Raw genomic sequence first — 22,730 nt, forward strand, 5'->3', positions numbered from 1 at the left:
TTTAAACTTGATATTGCAACAACGTCACAAAAGTATCATTTATACTGATGAAAGTCCGTTTAATCTTCATATGATAAGAAACCATGGATACAGTCTCCGAGGAATGACCCTAAATTAACGTGTGTTGTCATCAAGAGACCGTAACATAACCATAACATTAGCATTAAGTTGACTAAACATGGTCAACAGTGAAGCAATAGTTGACGTTGGGGTGACAGCAGATATCTTTAAAGGATTCTTAAATACACTTAAAAGTATTTTGGGGAAGGAAGAAGAGCTTACTTTAATGATGGACACCGTTAACTTTCATCATTTGTCATGTTTATATATATATATATATATATATATATATATATATATATATATTATATATATATATATATATATATATATATATATACATATATATGTATATATATATATATATACGTAAGCGTATATATATATGAATAAAGAAAATATCTTTATATTATCATGTATAATATTGTATATTTGAAAGAGTGCTCAATAGATAAACTAGAGCTATATAATATATATGTTACTGTTACCCGCAGTACCAGGAATTAGCTAAATGCTAATGTTTATAATATAATTTAATAGTGCAACTCTGAGTTTCATGTGTTATCACAATCATTAGGCAAGTAGAAAAAGTTTAATTTTGCTACCTTGTAATTTTAATTTTGCTATTTTAACTATTATCTTTTGCTATTGTAACTTTAATTTTGCTATTTTGTATATATATATATATATATATATATATATATATATATATATATATATATATATATATATATATATATATAATCCGCCAGATTGAATGCAAAAACCGGTATAATGTTTATAAACTATAGAAAATGCACTTGTATAACGTTTTATTCAGGATTGTATGTTATATAAATAAACTTTTCTAATAGTTACAAGTCTTTTTCGCTCAAGCTGCAGGACCGAAGACACGGGTTTCGAAGTGGGAGGAGGGAAGGGGCGCAATTGTTTATTTTTAAAAACTCTTCAAAATCTGGAATTTTCTTTAAAAATAATTAAAAAAAAGGCCTTTGAAAAAAGAGTTGGTGGGATACCCTTCCCCCTCCCCCACCCCACTTTTCCCTCCTTCCGTGTCGTCGGCTCTAAGTTTTCTTTTGATTTTTTGTAGGTATTTTATTATATTTAAAAAAATGGGCAAGATTGAAAAAAAACAAAACATATTGTCTCATCCAAGTAAAAAAATTGAGGGGCAAATCTAAAATCTCCAATTTTAGATTTGCCCCTCTCTTGATGATTTCTGATTGCTAAAATTACTTAGACCTTTAGAAAAACAAACTAGAATTAAGATTTAATTTAAATTTAAAAAAAACTTCTATTCAAAATATATGGAATATATTTTTATGGGATATATTCTAATAAAGACAAAAACTATTTATTTATTACTATTGTAATAAATACAATCTCTTATTCGTGAAATATATCTGTACCAGTTTTATATATTTTTATGCAATTGAATGCAGTATAGTTAGAATTAATCAAAAAATGTAAGATAAATGCAAAAGGAAGCTTGACACAAAAGGAAACTTGACGCAAGTTTATTTTGCCACAAACCGACGTCAATGCACAAAATCTTTTTGGATTAACTTTTAGATTAGCGTTTAATATTATTCTTAAGTTTTTAATCATAATCATAAAAATGAACCTATTTTTATGACTGTGTTTTAGTGGTCTAAGATCTTCTTAGTTCCATTTGTAAAGCGTTACGTATAAACGTCTGTAAGTGTAAACGTCTTTAGCATATCGCGAGGTTAGAATTTTTTTGTTTTATCTCCAAAAATCAAAAAAATTAAGTAGATAAATTATTCTTCTTTTTATGGATAAAATATTTATTTTTTACAAAAAAAAATCAGTAAAAAAAAAATTAACTAACTATACCTGACATTGCATTTTATTTTATCTCCTTAATACTGTTTTTAAATCAAAATTATAATGTGCTATCCAATCAAAAGTCAAAAGTTACTTTCACCAAAATGGTAGCGGATGTTTTTATTACAAAAAAACAACATCAAAACTTTCAAGGTAAAATATGTTATTGTTCACACACACAAACACACACACACACACACACACACACACACACACACACACATATATATACATTTTTTCAGAGACTGATGAGGCTGTTCTTGGTTATCATGATGATAATCCTAAAATAGCACCAGCTCGTCGTCTGCTCCTACGTTGAGGAAAAACAAGAAAAAAAAAGTCAGCACTTAAAACTTGGACACAAATGTGAGAAATCAGCTAAGACAATCTGATCAGTCGTATAAAAATAGAAAGAGAGAAAATGTTTCATGCAAGTCTGTAACCAAAAAGAAAGACTGTTAAATTGTTATAAATTTAAATGCACAAAAAGTATCAGTGATGAAAAATAAACACGTATATTTGTTGATTTTTTAGTAGTGATATGTTACCCAAAAATCAGAGTAATGTAACAAAAGTTTAAGACAAGAGAATTCTAGTTTACAAGAGGTTGATAATATCCACAGTCAAATTGATAGAGCACTCGCTCCTGTTGAAATATTTAGTCCCCTTGGTTTAATCAGAGCAATTCCTGCTCTGGTTAAACCAAGGGGACTAAATATTTTTTTCTGTCTACCAAATGAAGAAATTGGATTTCAAACATTTTTCAGCTATTGCAGGCTATTTTAATTTTTAGGCTTGTTCCCTATATCCAGATAAAGATCATGTATAGTAGAAAAAGTCGTTTTCTAATGCTTTTTCAAAAACATGAATTAACAATCTACAATCTTAGTCGTGGCAGTGGTACTAATGTTTTCTGCCTTGAATCAGGGTGCTCAAATTTCAAATGATAGCGGCAATGTCCTTCAAAGAATGTTTAAGTATATGCCTGCTGTAAATATTGCATTTTACAAGAGTATTTTAAACAATTTAATTTATTGACAAAACATTCATGTTTTATTTGTAATGTTGTTAAATGGGTTTCTTACTGAAATGTTATGTTTTTATTGGATTAACCAGAGGTACTGGTTAACTAATTATTCTTTAAGATATCATTGCTCTATCTTCAAATCAGGCTGTAGTAATTCAGATACCTGCGTTTTAAATATTTTAAAACAATTTCTTTGAAACTGCGGTAGCCTGCATAAAAACTGCGGTAGCCTGTAGGAAATTAATACTAATTGGTTTTATTTGCGCATAGTCATAAAAAATTTTTTTTTTCAAGTTCAACTTTTTGTAAAGTTGCATAGTTTAAGTCAGTATTGCCAAGATCGACAAATCCTATTATTTCTCCTGTGTGTTTAATTTTAATTTCATCAAGCAACAATACAATATATTTTTATATTTCACAAGAACCTTTTACTTTTGATTTCAACTCTTTAACAATACCAGGATTGAAACCACGTTGAGGATGAATATAATTCTTGTAGTCACGAAGACGGCGACGGCTTGGTAATACAAAAAAACAAGTACCAGACTTTCTATCAAAGCGAATATCCTCATATGTGCTATGAGACTTTGCACAAAGACTAAGGCAATACCGTATAATCATTGGATAATATCGTACAGATGGTGGATTTGATAATAGGTTGTTTTTTTTTTTGCTCACTCCAAAAGAACTTCATAAATGGTGAAACATTATATTTATCAAAAGCATTTGACATTAGGCTTTTCATATCATCATCAAGGTCTTCGGTTACTTGTAATCAATTTCTTTGAATTTCATTTTGCACATTTTTCATTTCTTATTTCAAAAAAGCATTTTCAGATCGATAGTTGCAAAGTAAATTTAGTTCTATCAGGTGAAGTTATTGAGATAGAGTCATTTAATTGAGCAGGTTTTGTGATTGTTTAAGCTTTACGTTTTACAGCCTCGTGATGTTTATTATTATGTGACGATTCCAAAGTTTTACATTCATTGCAAATATCACCAGATTTTATCAATAACAAACACAAAGTTAACCTGTTAAATTCACTCTCAAATGGAGAAATTGAAGAAACACTTGGGTTGTACAATTTTTTAAGAATATGTTTTTTCAAATGCTTGAACCAGTGGCAACACCCTGACATAATGAGTAAGTTGATAAAAGAGTAATAATACTCAATAAAGTAATGTTTTTAACTGATTTGTTATCATTAGAATATACCTAATGCTTATCAGGTAAGTTCCAAGCAAAAGATCGTATTGTAAATCTTAGCCTAGGTTGAATATATACTTCATATCAAGGTTGTAGGGAAAATCTTTTGATATAACAAGTTCCCATGATTCCAACTTAAGGGTGCTGACACAATCTACAAATTCTCAAAACGATTTGTAAAAAGAATTTACATCATTTTGAATTTTGTCAATTTCACAGTAATCTTTTTTTTGAACTCAATACTTAATGTTGGAAGTTGTTGTGTTGCCAAGGAACTAAAAAGAAGGAAAATAAAAATACTACTTTTAAATGAAAAAAAGTAAAATTAAAGCTTCTCATTTTAAATTTTTACCTAGATGTTTGAATACTCTTTCTTGGTAAATTTTTTGAAGGTAAAGATTCCTGGTAAAAGTCTTGCTCTAGCTGAATCTATAAAAAACATTTATTTCAATATTCTTAAAACAATGAACTAATAACAGATTTATTTAAAATAATAGTTATAAATTTTATCAGAAATATAAAGATATATATATATATATATATATATATATATATATATATATATATATATATATATATATATATATATATATATATATATATATATATATATATATATATATATATATATATATATGTATATATACACACACTTAAATAAGTGAACAAATAGCTTACTTCTATTAACTTCATGATCTTCAAAATGCCTCTCGCATGCATGTAAAAATTCACTAACAATTTGTTTTCTAAAAGTTGAATCAATCAAACAAACTTTTGTGATAATCTCTATCAATTTTCTTCTCCATTCAACATTATAGTCGTCCTGACTGTTAGGAAGACCGAATATGTAGCTCTACCATGTGTATAACGAGATGTAGTACAACCATATATTGAATAGTTTGCTCTAGGCATTGTACTTTTAGTTAAACTCTTTATTAAAAATTGTTTGTTTTGCACCTTAAAGTAGGCTGGGAACAAGAACCTAACATCAACGCAAAAACTATTGTTTCTAGGCCGTGTTTCCAGACTATTCATTCTTATGACTATGGTTTGCGTTTTTTTATGTTATTTGGCCTGCAGGTCCATTTAAAACTTTGAACTTGATTTTCTCGGTTCGGAAAAACATGGAGAAAGAACAAATAATCTCTAACCTCGCGATATGTTGAGTTGGCAGGCATTATATGGAATAATTGCGTATAATATATCTATAAAATGAGAAAACTTTAAAATTTTATTTTCAATTTTAGAACTCTTTTTTGCTGTATTATTATTTTTTGCTATAAATTTAAAAGCAAGATTGAAAAAATTTCAAAATTTATTACGCTAAGCGGAGGTCTTAAACTCTGCAAAACAACACTGATGACAGCGCACTTAACACCTGAGCTATCAATCAAATGCATTTAGCAGAAAAACAAACCTAATTATAAGTCTTTTAAATATGCTCTACGTGTTCGGAAAAGGTGTGCATGTTAATTTTTTTTACTCTTAAAGTTTTTTTTCAGAACAAAATTAATTTACGAAAAAATATTGAAGTAAATAAGGAATAGGTATAGAAATAATTGGTATGGAATTGATGTGTATAGAAATGGTAGGTTTGGTAAAGACCTGTATTTTACGGATCCAGAAAGCTAGGATATATAAAAAAAAGTATAAAAAAGTTCGGTTTGAAATAGACTTACTAAGAGCCGTATTTTTACGGGTCCAATCTCAGCTAGTAAGTTATAAATACTATGAGCAATACTAATGACAAAATTGAAGATTCAAACCTTGTTTGTTGTCAAGGTCTTTATCGCAATCTAATTCACTTGAGGGGAAAAAGTTTAACTTAATGAAAGAAAAGTAATTTTAAGAATTTGTTTTTATTTTTCTTATAAAGTTCAAGTTATCGAAAGAAAATTAGCGGCAAGGATTTTGCATGCTCTTTTAAAAGAAAACATAGAACCTCTATAAAAGAAACGGGGGTCATTCCTAATAGAATGTTTTAAATGCAACAATAAAGTTTTCACCTTTGTATTTAATTTTAGCAAGTAGTTATTCTGGAATGTAAATACTATTTAAGAAATTTTTATAATGGTTTCCATAAAATTTTTCTTTATGTATTGGCGGCCTTTAGAAGCTAATTTTGTTTGAGCAATAAAAATAATTCTTTTTCTTTTAAAGAGCAAGAGTCGTATTTGCTAGGGACGTCTATTTAATAATCAAGTATTTTCTTCATAATTTTAAAGATCAAATGCACATCCGTGACTTGCAAAATATTAATAACAAATCAACAAAATATATTTGTTTTATTATGATGATCTAGCAAATGGAATTTTACACAACTTTTATAACATGTCTAATTTAGGAAAAAAGTGTTTGCTTCGTGAGTCTGTTTTAAAGAAAACCCTTTAGTAGATTAAAATCTTCTTGATTTTTTTAAATTAGATATTATTGTCAGAGTTATATTTAAGTCACTCTATCCTAATGTTAATAGCGTAAATTCTGCTGCTTCGGGATTTTTAACAGTATTGAGATTCAAATATGTTATTCAACAACTAGTTGTGTAATAGCAGTGCTGAAATTAGTTGTGTCACGAGGTAGCATAAAGTTTTTTACAGCTACCAAACGTCTTAAATAGCAAAGTTGAAAGCACAACTATCTATGGTTGGAAGTGAAACATTAATTCCCGAAGTTTGGAATATTTTAAAAATATATTTCGTAAACTACACATGTTCTAAGTTCCTACAATATACCCAAAATAAAACTACCGTTTAAGCATTCCATAAAGTACGTACGCTTTCATTTCAAAATAAAAGCGTACATACTTTATTAAGTCCCCTTACTTTGAAAACAAGTGATCGTTTTTTTTTTTTGTGTTGAATTTTCCTCAACATCTTTTTTTTGTTGTTGTTTGTTTGTTCTTTCTTTAAATAATTTACAATATATGCCGTTTTACAATTATAATAATTTCAATAATAAGTTGAAGACCTTAAAGTCTTGTCGTCGAGAACCACTTTGTTTTTCGGCTACATCGTTACGATTATTTTGTTAAATATATCGTACACCCAGATCAAGGGTGCCACAACTCAAAAAGTGTCAAACTGAGAAAATCAGGGTTGAAGTTTTTAATAGTTTTTCAAACTAAGAGTGCCATTTGTATCTGTCATTTCGTAAACATTCGTTTTAGACTTGTGTTATTTTGTCACCATGTAACATACTATCCGATGGTATTCATAACTCAATATCCATAATTTTTGACTTGTGACATCCTTGATCTGGGTGTACGATATATATTTTTGTCGAAAGTAAAAATAAATAACGTAAAATATATGTAAATACTAAGAAGTGAATTTAAAGGATTTTACTTTATAAAAATTAAAAATATAAGAGTATGTCATCGATATATAAAATTATCTGTTTCAGTTTTCTTTTGAATGTGTTGTAATTCCACTCTTAGGAAAAATCAAATTACTTTTTTTTTGAAGAAAATTCTAGATATAGAAGACTTTTTTTTTAAATTTACGATTGCGCCCCCCCCCCTTACTTCGAAACCCGTGTTGTCGGCCCTGTAGCTTGAGCGAAAAAGACTTGTAACTATTAGAAAAGTTTACTTATATTACATACGATCCTGAATAAAACGTTATATAAGTGGATGTTTTACATTTTATAAACAATATAAACAAATAACATATTTGTTTATATATATATATATATATATATTGTTTATTTAGGGATTGTTAAGTGCAATAAAGTTTAAAAAAAAATTAGTTTATATTAAAATTGAAAATGGTTTATATAATATTTCTTTGCAAACACCAATACACTATACTATAAAATTTTTACAGGCACTGAACTGCAATTACTTTTAATTTTTTTGGTTTAGTAGCTTTCGTTAAAAACTTTTAAATATTGCGTCAAGTTATCTCATTTCAACATATTCGTTGTATCATCCATACTGCAGTCGTTTTTCAAAACGCCTTAAGGTAAAAAAAATCAATTTTTACTTTTTTTTCTAACTAGGGGCTTTTTTCTTTTTTTTTGCCTCCACAGCAGCACCTTTTGGAGAAGCAGGACTGTCTTAGAAAGTATTTTCTTTATTAAGTTTCAGACAACTTTTTTTAAGATCATCCGCAGCTTATTAGGCAAATTACCTGAGCACATTAATAACATAAGTATCTCAATCATGACACATACGCAACAAATTTTTTCTCCCAGTGTTTTGATGTTTTTAGAAAAAATTTAGCTTTTTTACAAACCATTTTGTTTGTTAAAGTGATAATATCGTTACATATGTTTGTATAAAATCTCTATGAAATTTCAAAAGAATTTTGTATTTTAAAACAATTTTAAAAAATTAAAAAAAAAGTCGAACCACGGCTTAATTGTTCAGAAGATCAGCAGGCTACCCTCTCGGTCATGCTGGCAACAATGTTAAACGGAAATTTTTAAAACTATTTTTTTAACGGAAATAAATGTTATAAATCAAAATTAAGGAGAGCTTGACTCAATGCAACCTTAAGTGAAAATCAAACTGTAAAACTTGGTAAATGCTTTAATATGTTTCAATATTACTTAGTTTGAAGTTTACGTACCTTAGATATTTACATACTTGTTTGTTCACGCTTTCTTATAAAACAAAGTGCCGCAATTCTTTCTCGCCACTACCTCGGTTGCAATGGCTGTCAAGGGTTCCATGTCAAACACGTTCGAATGAGCACTAACACTACAACTTCTACTACTGCTACTACTACTACTACTACTACTACTACTACTACTACTACTACTACTACTACTACTACTACTACTACTACTAAAAGGATTAAGTTTCGCAGTTATATATAGAGATAATAATAATAATAACAATAATAAGAGTAATAATAATAATAAGAAGAAGAAGAATATCTATAATATTATAAATAATAAAACCATAATACTATTATTAAGAATAAGTATAAATAAATGATTGACATAAAAGGAGTCCACTCATGCAGAAACCTGATAATTATATTATTAATATTAATTTCAATAACTATAATAATAACAATAATAGCAATAATAATAATAACAACAATAACTTTATTTTTTAATAGAACAATAGTAACAGCAAAAATAATAGTATTTATTACAACTATAATAATAATAGTAATAATAAAAATAGCAGTAATGAAAAAAATAATCACAAAAAACAATAAAGTTTCTACAAAAATAGTAAGAAGAAAAAGTAAAATAAGAAAACTAAAAGAAGTTAATTATGATAAAAATGTAAAAATAATTTTTTATTTTTAATTTGTTTAAGTTTATTTTTTTTTAAATATAGAATTGAAGATAATTTATTTTTTAATTTTACTTTTAGTTTTTCAAACTCATTCACAATACACACAAGACTTCGATTCCATTCACTGATGCACTGAAGTGTTATTAATTACTTACCATACTTCAAAGTTTTGTAGGGAGGTACATTTAGCTTTCCATTATTGATGTTTCTTGTTAAATTTGAATGTATAAATTGAGTTTCAGTGGAGAAGGTTGTAATAGAGGAAGGTAAATTTTTATTAAGGAAGTTAAAAACAAAAAGAAGATTACTGGTGCTGACAAGGTAGGAATTTTAAGTTTTTGAATAAGTTTGAAGTTTCTGTATTATGGAGTTGAAAATTTATTATTTGGATTGATTGAGCTGATAATAGTTTACAGTTACCAATTTGTCCCCAAACCTGACAACAGTAGTTGAGATGAGACTAAAATATTGCAAAATACAGATTCTTAAGGGTAGCTTTATCAACATAATGGCGAATTATTGAAAGCATGCCATTAGCTTGATTAAGTTTTTTAAGGAGTGCATTTATATAAAAATTCCATGAGAGGTTCGAATCTATAAAAATACCAAGATGTTTAACAACGTATGTTGGATATAAACGTCTATTATTAATTTTAATTGTAGTTGTATGATTGTTGTATAAACGTTTTTGTCTTGGAGATGAAAAAAATATTAGTTCAATTTTTTCCAGGTTCAGAGAAATTAAGTTTGCATTTAGCCAATGAACTAAACCTTTTAGATCTAAGATTATATTATATATATTTATAAGATATATAAGGAATGATGAGACTTATTAATATGCAAGATATTAGTATCATCAGCAAACAAATTGATTGATGAGATGAGGACAGAGTTATTTAGATCATTTACATAAATCAAAAAAAATAAAGGGCGAATAACAGAACCCTGGAAAACACCACAAACTATGTGTTTGTTATTTAATTTGCAACGATTAATGCTTAAAAACTGTTTCCAATGAATAAAAAATTAATAGATTTAATAGATGTAAAATAAAGAGAGTTAAAGCCTAAGAATCTTTTAAATGACAAATTATTTATTTGTTCTTTTTAAAGCAACAACGAAAAACTTTTATAGCAATCATTATTAATAAAATGTAATTACGAAAAAACTGACAACAGAACTAGTTTCAGATACTAGAAAAACAAACATAAATCATTAATTACGAAGTTGAACTTGACAGAAAATTAAAAAAAAAATTGTTTATATTGAAAAATAGATCAACTTTTTTACTGATAAAATCAGTAACTTATCGGTTTTAATTATTTATTATTTTATTTTTTTGTTATTCACCTCCGCAAGGCCGAGAAGGCCATTTCAGTCACAGAGGCTACTTTTTAAACTATAATTTTATTTGTTCATTCTAGTAAGTGAATAGTTATAGTAAGTTTATGTTAACGACATGTTGGTGGAAAAAAGCGGTTTTAAAACAATATATTGCTACCAAAACAATGTTTTGAAATCTCTTACAAAAACCAGCAATATGTAGCAGCTATAGAATTGTCGTTGTGTAGTAGCTAGCAAAAAAGCTACGATATGTAGTTATTTATACATTGTAACAACATTACTAGCGAAAAAGCTACGATATGTAGTTATTTATACATTGTAACAACATTACTAGCGAAAAAGCTACGATATGTAGTTATTTATACGTTGTAACAACATTACTAGCGAAAAAGCTACGATATGTAGTTATTTATACATTGTAACAACATTACTAGCGAAAAGGCAACGATATATAGACATCGATTAGCTTCTGATTTGTCGTTGTATTGTAATTAGATACATACCTGCGTATATCATTATTATTTTAATCATTGTCATAAGGTGTTTACTTAATGTTGCAATATTACCATGTATAAACAACCTAGAAATGTAACCACCAGCTGTTTCATAAATAAATATTGATTGATACAAAGATATTTCAACTGTTGTTGGAGCCATTTTTTGATCTGAGACGTTAGAAGTTGTTGTACTGCAAAGAAAAACTAATTTTTAGTTTGATTTTGAACTTGTTGTGTTAGACAGGATTCTTAATTTTTTTAAATTAGGTTGGTTTCTTTTCATATTTGCACCTTTCCTTTGATTAGTTTTAGCTTCAATCAATATATTCTGAATTATATGATCTTATAATTCAAGGATGAAATAATAATAACATACTTACCAGCATCTTTATTCATATCCGAATATCCAGTGTTAAAATATTGTGTTTTAAATATTTTTTTAAGATTCCCGGATAACTCTTTTAGAAAATTATTTTCTGATTTTAGCGAGCTTACATTTTCCCAACCGATATTATTTTTTTAAGTTTAAAATATTAAATTCTGATGCTGTTTCATTCTGGTTTTTATCAAACTGCCTGTTTCGCTTCTATTTTTTGATCCGCATTAACATTGAACAAAATAAACATCCGGGTTACTTTTTTTGTGTAGTTTTGATCTGTTATGAGAGCAAAGAATTTTTGGATGGATTCCAATTTTAGGTATAAAATTCAATTTTATACCTAAAATTGGAATCGAGTGTAAAGTAACAAACTTTTTGTATTTAATACCTTTATTTTTTAGTCTATAAGCGTCTCTAAAAAAAGTTATAGATTTGCAACTCTGGGGGTACCGAATAGATAAAGGCAGGGTTTTACCTTTTATATGTTGCAATAAGCTCCATATACGACAACAATGAGAAATAAGTCTATGGGACCAAAGTTAACTTGAGTTCTAATTTCATCATTTCATAAAAGGTAATAGTTTTTAAAACACAGTTCTGATAAAGTTTTAATGTCATTTAAAACTAAATTTAATAGTTTTTGAAATGTGTTTGTTATTATTCGATATATTTTCCATCATAACGTCTTTAGCTTTTTTACTCGGGACAGAACCCATTAAACACAGATTGGTTCAGAATTGGTCAATATTAAGTCGAAATCGGTCGAAAAATAGATAAAACGTTTAGCGACCTATTATTGACTAAAAATCGACGCTTGATTTGAAATGCATATTTCAAACTTTTTTATATATACGTTTACTAAACGTCGATCTAACGTTTAGAATATCGACTTACATTAGTCAAAATTGTAGACCTTTAATCGACCTTAATTAAGCCTAAACATTTATAGATTTAAAATCTACGCTCTAAATCTTGTAATTTATACGTTTATTAAACGTTAATCAAACGTTTGCAATATTGACTAATATAAGTTGTTATTCTAAACGTTTGATCGACTTTTAATAAACGTTTATTATATCATAAAATAGTAATATAGCCATTGGTCAGAAGACTCACATAACAGCTTAAATCACGCGGTTTAAATAGACGAAATTAAAAAAAAAATTGAAAAGAAAAAACTGAAAGCAAAACGACTGTTTAATAAATAATGAACTAGTGTCGGGAGCACCATTTTAATTCATGAAAGGTAAAAGTCTTTTATCGCAACAATCTACCTTCTTAAATGCCAACAAATTATTGGTCTCAGATGATTTAGAAATTATTGATTGCAACTTTGACACAGTTAAAAAATATGAGTTGCTGGTCTCTCGTTATGAAAGTCCTGCTGCAAGAACGTTTTTCATAAGTTTTATAAACAGTTTAAATTTATTTCCAATTTTGATTTATGAATGTATATTTAAAATGCTAACTACTTTACCCTAGTTTTTTGCGGTTACAAATTAGGTTACGAAGTCAGACGATCAGGGTAAGAATGTAAAAGATGTTACACAAACAGGTGCATGATAAACAAGTGGTAGACGGTATTCTGGGACAACTATTGATAATGCATAAACCAGTGATCCAAAATATTTGTTTATGAATTTATTAATTTTATAAGTCATCTTTGACTTAATCCTAATGTAAACTTTTATTTTCAGCTAATGAGATTAAATTTAAGAAATATTTGATAGAAATTTTTTAATATAATATTTATAATAATTATATATAGTTTTATAAAATAAGAGTATAGTATACGTAGTATAGTATAAAAGTTAATAAACATATTATAGTTATAAAAATTATATTATGGTTATAAAAAATATAAAAAATAAGACCAGGTCTTTTATAACTATATCTTATTTATAAATTGCATTACTTTTATAACTATATCCTATTTATAAATTTCACGACCTATATATCTCTTATTACTTATATAAAGTTAAAAAGTTATAACGTAATTTTAACTTTTATTAGTTTTAAAACTTAAATAAATTGAAATTACGTTAACTAAATCAAAGAAACTAATAGACAAATTTAATATACGTTTACTTAGACTAAATCTAAACGCTTTATATACGTTAATTAGACTTGATTTAAACGTAAATTAAACAAAATTTATACGCTTTATATACGTATAATAATCCTATAATAGACGTCTAAAATACGTTGAATATAGACGTTTTATGAACGTTTGTTCTAAACGTTAATCTGGATTTTATTCTAAACGGATAATTGACCAAATCTGAACGTTTTGTTGAAACGTTGTTTTGACGTTTAGTAGACGTTTGCGTGTTTACTGGGAAGGATATAAATTGACAACATTAAATGAAACTTGTACTTTATTTTTATTAGTTGTCCATTCTTTAGCCTCCGATGCAAAATCTGTTGTACTTTTTAGTACTATATTACTTTTTTGGAGTATTTGATTAATAAGTTTTATAATTTATTCAGAAATTAAGCGTCTTGATGTTTTATTCGTGTAAACCCAGAACCCATATCGAATGGATAAATATATATATAGACTTAAGTAATTTCTGATATTCAAATTTTCTGAAGACAAGTTAAATTGCTCTTTGGCGCTTTTAATTTAATAAGAACTTTACTCACTCGTTTCCATGTTTCTTTATTTACAACTAAGATTATTTCCATGTTTCCTTATTTACAGCTTATTATTTTACAATGTTCTTGTTTTACAACTTTCATCAATAAAATTTGAATTTAAAAACGATAGGAGCAAGTAAAAGACCAAAGTCTTACCGTCAATAAGTAAGCGCAAAGTAATTTTACAAATTTCTATTTATATAAATTTACAAGTACTCATTATATAAAACATGTTAATATTTATAATTACAATTATAAATACAATGAATTGTAAGAATAAAATAAATAGTAAGAATATATATAAATAGTAATAAATAGATAAAGTTAGAAATATAACAAGATTATTATTATTTTTTTCAATTTTCTTTTAAACTTTAAAATACAAAAATATGTTTGCATCTGTTATTTCAAGTAAATACTGTTTAATTAAATTTTTAAAACAATTTATTGAGGTTATGCTTTTAGTATTTTCATCAAGAGTATTTAGTATTTAGTATTTTCATCCATAGTATTCATTCAGAGTATTTAGTATTTTCATCCATAGACGAGGTCCTCTATATGAAATTAAGTTATCGAATTTTTTAATATTTTTTTTTTTTTTTTTTTTTTTACAACAATCATTATTATATATTTCAAAAACAAATAATATTTACATGTTCTCCAGTTTATATAAATGTCCACCACAAATATTTACAATATCTAAAGAGCGTTAACAATGCTGTTTTACGCATGTGCGTTTGACATTTTAACTCATGCAAGTTAAAATAATAAATTCGTGGTTTATAATATAAAGTGCTGGCTATTAACCCATCCATTTAAAAAATATACGCAAGTCCGTCGCACCACAGGGCTACTAGGGACTTGCTTGTCGTTGTCATTGAAAATATATGTTATTTGTTGAAAATATATATCAACATATATTAGTAGTACTATATAGTTGTAAGGAAACTCGCAGAAGACTAAGAAAAGTCTTTTCATCGAGAACCTTTAAAATACAAAATAAACTAAAAATTTAAAGAGTAAAGACACACATTAATTTTTTGAGGTCTACTGCTCAGTAATATTTTATTATGTATAGTTGCTAACAATTTTTTTTTATTATTATTTTTTTTTATTTATGTTTTATTTCTTTTTTATTTGTTTTTATAGCTTAAATTGTTCTTTTTACATTTTATTATATTAATTGTTCTTTTATATTTAATACATATCGAAAAAATTGGTTTTGTTAATTATGAGATCTTTTAGTTTTTTCTTCAGGGCAATAAGATTATCCAATTTAATAAGTTCTATATTTTGAGGTATTATTTTGTTGTATAAATAGGGGCCACGGTATACAATTGAAAATCTCGAAAATTTTGTTTTTTTTATGGGCAATGTAAAGTTTCCGGTTCCTCGTGTGATATATCTGTTGGTGTTGGTTTGAAAAAAGTTATTAGTAAAATGAGTTGGGACAAGTCCGAGCATATATTTGAGCATAAATAAAACATTTTGGTAGATGTAAATTTGATAGATATTTAAAGCATTCAAGTTTTTAAGTAAAGGATCGGCATGAGTGAATTTATTTTTATTATAAATCAATCTTGATGCGTGTTTTTTGTGTGCATATAGAGAACTTAATTTAGATTTATTTGTACTTCCCCAGGCAATATTAGCATATGTTAGATAACTTTTTATATAAGAAATACTAGATAAGGGGTTGTCCAAAAATTACGTCACGCAATTTCAGACCGTTAATGAAGTCTCCCCCCCCCCCATCCCTCCCCTTCCTTCACACGAACACACACACACCTTGTCACAACATCATAACTTTTTAGTAACAAGTTCCGGATGAGTCGTCACAAAACCTTCCCCCCTTCCACCTTTTTTAATGTTGAAAGGAAGTAATTTTATTATTTTTGTTGTATTATCACTACTGTTGTTAGAACTTCTATAATAATTTTAACATTATATAATAACGCACGGACCATAAAAAATTCATTTTTAAGTTACCTAAATTTTTAGCCAAAAAAAAATCTATAAAACAATTTTACAAAAAACTTTTTATTTATAAACTGTAATAGTAGGCAATTACGAATATTTATTTGTTGTAAAAACCGCAGACGATTATTTAACTGTAGACTGCTGTGAGCTATCAAAAACTTAATTTAGGTTTAACAACAACAAATTAATTAATCATGTGTAATGCTGCACTGTTGAGTCCAAATGAGAAAAAAGTGCTCTCTAACATAGTGAAAATGGGTCATTCCATAAGCGACATTGCTAGAGCCAATGGACGTTGCCGAACTGTAATTAGAAACTATGCTAACAGTTCTGAAATGTATGGAATAAAAAAAATTGATGACTCAATGTTGACGGACGTCTCGGACGTCCATCAACATTGTGTCAACAATTGATCAAATCAACATTGAGTGACGTTGAAGTGAAGACGAAATTTGTTGAGTAAAGCCTTAAATTCATTATTAACTGCGCGTCAAATAGCTGAAGAACCAGGTGTGATTGCTAATTTACATACAATTCAGCGAGTTATTCATAATGCTATTCAACTTTCGCGCAAAGAAACTTCAGCGAAAACCACCATTGACAACAAAACACATAACGATCAAATAACTTTTGGACCACGTAACTGGACTAGTATTTTTTGACAAAAAATGAGTACTTATTTTATGAAAATAATAACTTAATTTATTTAGCCCATTAACACAAACGTTTGTATTGATGGGCCGAATAGATAAAACTATTATTTTTACAATTTGTCACATATAGTGTTTGAAATTGTTCAAGAATTTTTTCGGCGTGAAGCATCTGTCATTGGCAGTAAAAATTTTGTTTCTCAGCAAGATAATGCTAGTGATCATATAGCTAAGATAGTAAAGAATTATTTCAACAACAGTTAAATTGAAACATCGAAATGGCCATATTATTAAGAATGCTTGAGGAAGTTGACACATATAGTGTTTGAGGCTGGTAAACATTAAAGTTCACTTGCTGACTTAAAATCATCCAACGCTTCTGCATAAGATGCAGTTGACATCTAATACATTCTAGAACGATTGAAATCATTCAAAAAAATGGTAAAAGTACCCGCTAATTTAATTTTTGAAAGTTGAGACAACTTTTTCTATAAAAGACAATTTATATAAAATTTTTCCAAAAATGTCTTAATTTTGTTAATAATGTAATTATTTTGTTGCACTGAAAAAACAGTTTTTTTAAAACAAAATTAGTAGTAGTATTTTTAAAATAAAACCAGAATGTGTGCAGCAGAATACCACTTACACAAATAGACCTCCAGGCTTAGTATTAGAATACTAAGCGAAATAAACACAAGTCAGCAAGATCAGAGAGCGAATACTAATTCTAGATTAGACGCTCAAAAACGCTCTTTCAGGAAGTTCTATAGACGTCGTAAAAAGACTTAAATAAGATTTTCCGTTTAAGTGCAGTTATACAAAATTGGTCTAGAAAAGAAGTCTTTTAAACGTTCAATAGGCGTTCTGAACGTCTTTTAAGCGCTCAAAAGACATTTGTTATGCAAAGAGCGTATTGTGGCACAGAAATTGTTGGGTTTTAAGAACAAAAATTTAACATTCAGAAAACATAACGAAAAAGGAAACCTGTGTGCCTTATTAATTAAAACAGATAAAACACAAAAGTAAAAGTATACACAAGATTAAATCATATTTCAAATTACAGATCTAAAAAACATCATAAAAACTTTTGTCGTACTTTAGTTTTTTACGGTCACTGACGCCTTTTCTATCCGGCGATCTTTTCAGGATATCTCCGACGCAATTTTCTAGCTCATTCTCGGAATACTCGGACATGGTCTCTGCAAAATACAAAAAAATATATATAATTAAGATTTATAGAATATAAAATAAAAAATATAATATAGATTCAATCAAGTTAAATTATACAATGTACATATATATATATATATATATATATATATATATATATATATATATATATATATATATATATATAAATATATATATATATATATATATATATATATATATATATATATATATATATATATATATATATATATATATATATATATATATATGTACAATTTGATACAAAAGTCTTACCATAAAAGATAGAAACGAGGTCGGCAATTTTTTGCCGACCTCAAACACTTTTAGGTCAGCAGTTTGGTCGGCGTTGCCGAATACCGACCCTAATTCCGAGGGTTGTATATGTATATATATATATATATATATATATATATATATATATATATATATATATATATATATATATATATATATATATATATATATATATATATATATATATATATATAAAGGGTTAGGACTATTGTAATTGTAATGAAAACAATAACAGTAACAATAGTTATTGTTATTGTATTAACTTAATTTAGAAACAATAACAATACTTGTGATTTACAATTATTGTAATTCTGTAATACAATAACAATAAATATTGTATTGCAATTCATCTTTATAAAACAACAACAATATCTGGAAAAAAATGTATTGCAATGACCTACTACAATAACAATAAATATTTTATTGTAATTCGTCTTTGTAATACAATAACAGTATATTGTTATTGTAATAAAAGACATTAACATTTTTATTTAAGAAGAATTATTATGTTTAACTGTTTTTGAATTATTATGTTTAACTGTTTGTGTTACTAAAGTTAATTTTCATATATATTTTAGGTTCCTTTGCAGCATTAAAATCAAGAGGAAAAAATAAAAGGTCTGAATAAAATAATTGATGAATGTTATTTTTATAATAGTAAGGCTATCATCAGACAGGCAATATTTTGCGGCCATTTAGAGCTTAGAAATACATAACAAGATAGGTTATGCAAAATCTAAATATGTAAAAAATAAAATTTGTAATTTATTGCAAATCTGTAAATAAAAAATAACAATAATAATAGTAAGTTCGTCAGAGATGAAATACATTAAAATACGTTTAAATACGTTAAATACGTTAAAATACGTTAGCTTTTTTACTCTAATGTAAAGTAATACACTGCAATAGTTATTGTAATTGTTTTCATCAAAACAATACAACAGTTATTGTAATTTTATTTCATTAAAATAATACAATACAATAGTTCTCGAATTTTATTGTATTGTAAGAAATAAACAATGCAATGCTTATTGTAATTGTTTTTCATCACAGCAATACAATACCAAAATAAATTTTTTTTATTATTTCTGTAATATTACAATACAATATTTTTGTATTGTAATGTGTAATTGTATTTAATTTTTACAATTACAATAGTCCTAACCCTATATATATACATATATATATATATATATATATATATATATATATATATATATATATATATATATATATATATATATATATATATATATATATATATATATATATATATGTATATATATATATATATATCAAGTTCTACAAACATTCATTTGAGATAATATTTGTTAGTCATCTGTGGTACATACTTCCTCGTTTGACGCAGTTCTTGAATCCTTTATTTTGAAATAAATGAGTCTTGAATCAATTATTTAGTATAATTCTTGAGTTTGAAAGATTAAAAATTGGTTGTTAATCATAATACAGAATATTAAAAAAAAAATATATATATATATATTATTTGTTACATATATACATATATATTATGCTCTTTGTACGTGGAGTGTTTGCTAGGATGTTATATAATTATTATAATTATAACAGTTAGACAAGTATTTATAGAACTGCTAATAAAGTTAATGACTAACAACAGCTAATGATTTTTTTTTTACACCTACTTATATCGCAGCGCAAAACCTAGCTCATTGAAAATTAATGAGCAACGTTTAAAAATTAATGAGCTGCGTATTGACAAGCTGACAGTGCACTCAAAAAATTACTTTACTAAATTTATGAGATTGATTCGATAAATTTTTTGTCATAAAATTTGTGTAACGTAATTCAAAGTATCTATTTCAACTCAAAAATTCGAAAAAGAAGGTTTTTTAGTAGATAGCAAATTATTTAGTAGGAAAAAAAACTAGATTTCAGGATGAGGTAAGAATTATCGTTTATTATTATTACCATTAGCATTCTTGTTATTTTTTATTTTTTGAGTTAAAAAAAAGAACTTTAAATAACGTGAAATTTTTTCATTATTTGGATATAATTTGTATAACTATAACTTGTAACTATTTTGACGTTTTTTTTAAACTACAGCTTGTTAAAAAAGTTCGGGCTTGCTATTTGTGGTGTAGGTCGAGCTGGAACAATTCATACTGGAAACTGTTACCGGAATCCGAGAGTTCAAATTAAATACTTTGTTGAGATTGATACTAAAAAAGCTGAACAATTAAAAAATTCATTTGGACTAGAGAGTACAAAAGTTGTTAGCGTTGATCAAATAGATAGAGTCCTTAGTAATTGTTTTTACTTATCTTTATTTTATATAAGTTTTTTAATTTATTTTTTAGGCATACCTAAAAATATGTTCAATATTTACCGGCGCACTTTAAAAATTTTGTATATTTATACTTTATTCTCAAATATTGATACCTAGGCGATGAATCTGTTGATGGCGTCATTATTGCCTCAGTAACAAGTACTCATCAAGAATTAATTTTTAAATGTATCCAAGCAAAAAAGCCAGTGTTTTGTGAAAAACCAATTGCATTACAGCTGAAAGATATAGGCAAGTTATGTTATTATCTTATTTTGCCAATGCATTTTTATTAAACAAATTTAATTTTAATTTTAACATTTAGTTTGCTATTAGGTCCTATATACTTTTAAAAAAGTTAAAAAAAGACTAAATCTTTTTTGAGTGACGAATCTGAGGTCTGTGTTAAAAACAAGAATTTTTTGAAAAAACTTTATCCTAAATATCTAAAATGAAAAAAATAAAAATTTTTCCATTTTTATATCGATACAATTTTGATAAACCCGAATATAAAATTGTAAGAAAATTAGTAAATTTACGTGAACAACCTAATAGCGCTACTTTATTGACAACTCACAGGTTTTTTGTTGCTCCATCAATTATTTGATTACTACCGTACAACTATTGCGTCCAGTGACTAAATCTATTTTAAAAGCTAACTAGAATTTTTTTTGAGATACGCTGTCATACTAAAACAGGTCTCAGTTAAAAAGTCAGTTGAAAAAGTTAGAATTTATACTGCTGAAGTCTTTATTTCTCTAACATATATATATATATATATATATATATATATATATATATATATATATATATATATATATATATATATAAGCTGTTTTATATCGTAACAGAACACTTAACTAGTAGAAATTATATAACTATCCGTTGCCAAAACTTCTGTTGATGCTATATTTTATACACGATCAATAGAAGTTTAACCTTAAAATTATTAGTTAAATTTTTTTTAACATTATTTTTACTGAACATAAAGATTTACTAGAATATCTATTAACCTGTATGTATTTATTATATTTATAGCTATTTGCTATGAATTGGCGGCCAAGGAAAAGATCCCTTTATTCTGTGCGTTCAACCGTCGTTTTGATTCGTCACATGCACGTGTTCGTAATGCTACCCATTTAGGAGAAATTGGTAAAATACATATGGTGCGATGTATTAGTCGAAATTCGCCACTACCTAGTGATGATTTTCTAAAACAACCGGGAGGTATTTTTCACGACTGTGCTGTTCATGATATAGATATGATTACATGGATTTTGGATGAATATCCTATATCTGTTTTTACATACGCGCACGCTTTCCGTCAAAGTATACTAGAAATGGGAGATGTTGACACTGTTTCCATTACAATGAAATTTGCATCTGGTTGCTTAGCTCAAATTGATATTAGTCGGTTTGCAGCATATGGTTATGACCAACGGATTGAGGTTTTTGGAGAACTAGGCATGTTAGAGAGCGTGAACCAACATAAAACATCTACAATCAAATCAACAAAACATCATATATCTCGAGATTTGTTATTACAATCATTTCCACAGCGTAACGCAGAAGGTTACGCTAACGAACTTGAACATTTTTTAGAAATTATTGAAGGAGCTACATCAACTGTCACTGGTAAAAATGTATTGATGGTATCTTTAATAGCTTCAGCGTGTGAAAAATCTTACAAGTGTGGCAAGCCAATAACAATTGACGAACAAAGACTAACATTCAAGCCATCATTTTAACTTTTTGGTTTGAACTGTTTGAGATAAGTTAGGAAATGCACAATAATTTTCTTTGTAAGTATGTTCTTGTTTATTTGAAACTTTAAGATTATAAAACGCAACTACTAATACTTTAAAACACAACCATAAAACGAATTGTAACTCCCGTTAAAGTACAAAAAACAATTGATTTTTTTACATGAGCCTCGTGTCTTTTATGATTATGACCCCTCGTGTCTTTAATGATTACCTAATAAATATTGACAAAAAAAATATTTTTCAAATAAATTTTGCTGCTCATAAAATAAAACAAAGAAAAAAGCAGCC

At 26.9% G+C, this 22,730-nt stretch overlaps 1 protein-coding gene across 1 annotated transcript; it reads left to right on the forward strand.

Annotated features, from left to right (window-relative positions):
• Positions 1-20,165: 20,165 nt before the first annotated feature.
• On the forward strand, positions 20,166-22,508 carry LOC105844409 (myo-inositol 2-dehydrogenase). Its single transcript, XM_065809531.1, has 4 exons — positions 20,166-20,294; positions 20,457-20,656; positions 20,797-20,928; positions 21,715-22,508. The coding sequence occupies exons 1-4, from the start codon at positions 20,290-20,292 to the stop codon at positions 22,422-22,424; spliced, it is 1,047 nt and encodes a 348-aa protein (XP_065665603.1). The 5' UTR covers positions 20,166-20,289; the 3' UTR covers positions 22,425-22,508.
• Positions 22,509-22,730: the final 222 nt, after the last annotated feature.

Source organism: Hydra vulgaris, chromosome 11, assembly GCF_038396675.1.
Source record: "Hydra vulgaris chromosome 11, alternate assembly HydraT2T_AEP".
Taxonomy (NCBI): Eukaryota; Metazoa; Cnidaria; class Hydrozoa; order Anthoathecata; family Hydridae; genus Hydra; species Hydra vulgaris.

Coding starts and splice junctions, on each gene's coding strand:
- LOC105844409 (XM_065809531.1), top strand. Junction 20,657..20,796: donor TCAAATAGATAGAGTCCTTA/GTAATTGTTTTT, acceptor ATTGATACCTAG/GCGATGAATCTGTTGATGGC. Junction 20,929..21,714: donor ATTACAGCTGAAAGATATAG/GCAAGTTATGTT, acceptor TTATATTTATAG/CTATTTGCTATGAATTGGCG.